Source organism: Frankliniella occidentalis, unplaced genomic scaffold (assembly GCF_000697945.3).
Source record: "Frankliniella occidentalis isolate FOCC.00 unplaced genomic scaffold, Focc_3.1 Scaffold2927, whole genome shotgun sequence".
Lineage (NCBI taxonomy): Eukaryota > Metazoa > Arthropoda > Insecta > Thysanoptera > Thripidae > Frankliniella > Frankliniella occidentalis.
Genome location: NW_026269998.1, coordinates 4158 through 6811, shown reverse-complemented (window position 1 = coordinate 6811; position 2654 = coordinate 4158). Strand labels below are relative to the sequence as shown.

General features: G+C 60.5%; 1 protein-coding gene and 2 non-coding genes across 3 annotated transcripts in view; all 3 read right to left on the bottom strand.

Annotated features, from left to right (window-relative positions):
- Positions 1-6: 6 nt before the first annotated feature.
- LOC113203428 (uncharacterized) overlaps positions 7-2654 on the bottom strand; it is a gene marked incomplete at its 5' end in the record, with an annotated part of 6688 nt that continues 4040 nt past the window's right edge. The window contains 6 exon segments of the mRNA XM_052276427.1: positions 7-757; positions 837-1035; positions 1585-1689; positions 1779-1938; positions 2049-2144; positions 2242-2461. Coding sequence (XP_052132387.1) covers positions 549-757; positions 837-1035; positions 1585-1689; positions 1779-1938; positions 2049-2144; positions 2242-2461 — 989 coding nt within the window. The 3' untranslated portion in view covers positions 7-548.
- On the bottom strand, positions 1058-1130 carry Trnam-cau (transfer RNA methionine (anticodon CAU)). The gene has a single exon. It is a non-coding gene; the product is annotated as a tRNA-Met (tRNA).
- Trnaw-cca (transfer RNA tryptophan (anticodon CCA)) lies at positions 1274-1345 on the bottom strand. Its single transcript has one exon. It is a non-coding gene; the product is annotated as a tRNA-Trp (tRNA).

Here is a 2654-nt window from a genome sequence, read left to right as displayed (position 1 = left end):
ATTTATATCAGTTCAGTAGATGTGTTATTTTTTTAATGCATATTATTCTCTTTCTAACTTCTTGTACACTTTGAAAAAATCAATCATTAAAGAAAAGTCAAAAACTGCCTTAAGATTTTTCTTCCAGTGCCTCCTCTTCCTTTCACTCCAGCATGCAATTGCTTTTATAGGTAAAGGTAGTATTTATTATTGGTGAAAACCACTATGACACATTTGGCTGAAATAAAGTTTGCTCTTGGAAGTAAACTTTGTTCCTTTTCCTCATTTCTTCCTAATTTGTTTGGCACATCAAAGCAGGTACTTATATGTTAAGAATGGTTTCTTTGTTTTTCTATTTTGGCTTCATTTCATTCTGTTTTGGGTAATATGTTTAAGTATCAAGACATCCAATGTACTTACATTTGTACACATCTCTCTCTCTCTCTCTCACACACACACACATTATAATTGCCCAACGCGGTGTAAATTGTTCGTATATGCTCTCTCCGTCACGTTCCCAGCTTTTGCCCTGAGAGTGAGTGTCTGTCGAGTGTTTTGCCCGCCTCCTCTCACAGGTAGAGCGACTCCCGCTTGAGCCGCAGTCCCGCGGCGTAGTGCGAGTGGTGCAAGTACGCTGCCTGCGGCCCGCTGACGGGCTGCTTCGTCACGTTGGCCATGGCGCAGCCCATGGCGAGCTCCAGGAGTCGGCACAGCGTCTGGAACGCGAACCACAGCCAGGCGGGGCCGCGCCCGCTCTCGCAGCTGCCGACGAGCTGGCCTGCAACGAGCACGCAGATAACGGGGTGAGAGGGACTTCCCCGCGGGGGAGCCGGAGCTCTGAGGGCCTCACGCCTCACCGTAAGGGCCGAACAGCTGGAATATGGTGGCCACGGACAGCACGAGCCCCATGACGGCGGTGGCGCTCGTCAGGTGGATCACCTCGCGCAGCTGCCGCCGCCGGTTGGAGGTCTGCACGCGCTCCTCGCTGTTGGCGCGCGGCCCGCGGTTCACGTACGCGATGTGGTTCAGGATCGAGTGCAGGGTCACGTCGTCCGTCTGCAAAAAGCAAAAAAAGGTGTGCCCCGGGTGAGGATCGAACTCACGACCTTCAGATTATGAGACTGACGCGCTGCCTACTGCGCTACCGAGGCTGTCGAACGTTCGCAGATCGTGTGAAACCATAACGTGGGCCCGGTCGACTCCCCGAACCATGCGCCGAGAGAAGGGGAATGACGGGATGGGGGTGGGGGCCACGGCGCATCTGTGTCCGAAAGCCGGAACAAAAAGAAAGTCATGACCCCGACGTGATTTGAACACGCAACCTTCTGATCTGGAGTCAGACGCGCTACCGTTGCGCCACGGAGTCGTCTGCGGTCCGAGGACTGTGACGCTCTTCTTGGTGAGCTGGCCGGCAGAGCGCGACCGTCCGGCCCGGCCAGACGCTCGTCGCGTCGGCCCGCGGGCTCGGGTCGGCCGACCGGTCGCGGCCGCGAGTCCGCGGCTTCGGGTGCGACCCGCGCGCTTTATCTCGGGCTGTCTCGGGGAGGACTCGCTCGCCTCGCCGACACTTTACAAAGTGTGTCGCGACTGTCCCCAACAGCTCACCTTGAACTCCGTGTCTTGCGAGGGCAGAAGCTTTGTCTCGGCGGTGGCGTTGTCTTCGGCCACGCTCTCCGACTTGACCGATTTTGAAGGTGTCGATTCGTTTTCCTGAAACAGGAGCGCGGGTCAAAGGTGGACATAGGCTCGCATTCACCCCCCTCCCCCTACACAATGAAGTGGGTGAAGAGTGCTTATACCGGCGCCTGGCACAAGTCGTCGTCGCCCTTCCAGGTCAGGCTCTTCTTGCGCCTCGTCGGCGAGGGCGAGAGGGAGTTGTCCAGGACGGTCAGCGACTCCGGCCCGGGTCCCGGCCCTTCCTCGGCGATACGGAGGAGCGACGCCGAGCTCCCGCGGCGGCTGCAAACAGTCAAAGCATCCTTGGTGTGGTCTGCGGCGGCTGCGTTTGCGGACGACGACGACGACGACGACGACAAACACCATCGCGTTGTGCAAGCGCCGACGCTCACCTTGGTGGCCCTCCGTCCTCCGGCAGGATGGGTTCGAGGCCGCAGCTGCTGCGCCGTCGGGACGTCCCCTCCCCGGCCAGGCCCGCCTCCAGACACCTGTCGCACACGGAAGAAAGCGTCACGGGGTTGCGGAAGGTGGTGCGGCTGATGGCCTTTATTGCCGCGCTGCCGCGCAGCTGGCTGCTGGTCTTACGAGGATCCCCTCCTGCTGAGGGACGCCGTGCTCCCCCGCCGGCTGCCCGGACACACCGTGATGGTGGGCGTGGCAGGCCGCACCGTGACCGCGGGGGCGTCCGCGTCCTCGGTCCGGATGACGGGCGGCGGCGCCGAGGGCGGCGGCGCGGCGGGGGTCGCCAGGGGCGCGGGGCTCACCTTGCTGGCGCTGGGGGCCGAGCTGACCGCGCGCCTAGAGCCTGCACAGAGAGGACATTGGGCAGGTTGAGCAACACAACACAGTGGCGCAGGGCGCGCTTGGCCATCTCTCACGTAGTACCGTGCGGCGGATGCGGATACCCCGTCTCTAGGGCGTCGCGCTGACGCGCTGTGGCTCGCGCACGGAGTATACCTCGCGGAGAAGAGGGGAGGGGATCGAGCTTCACCCCCCCC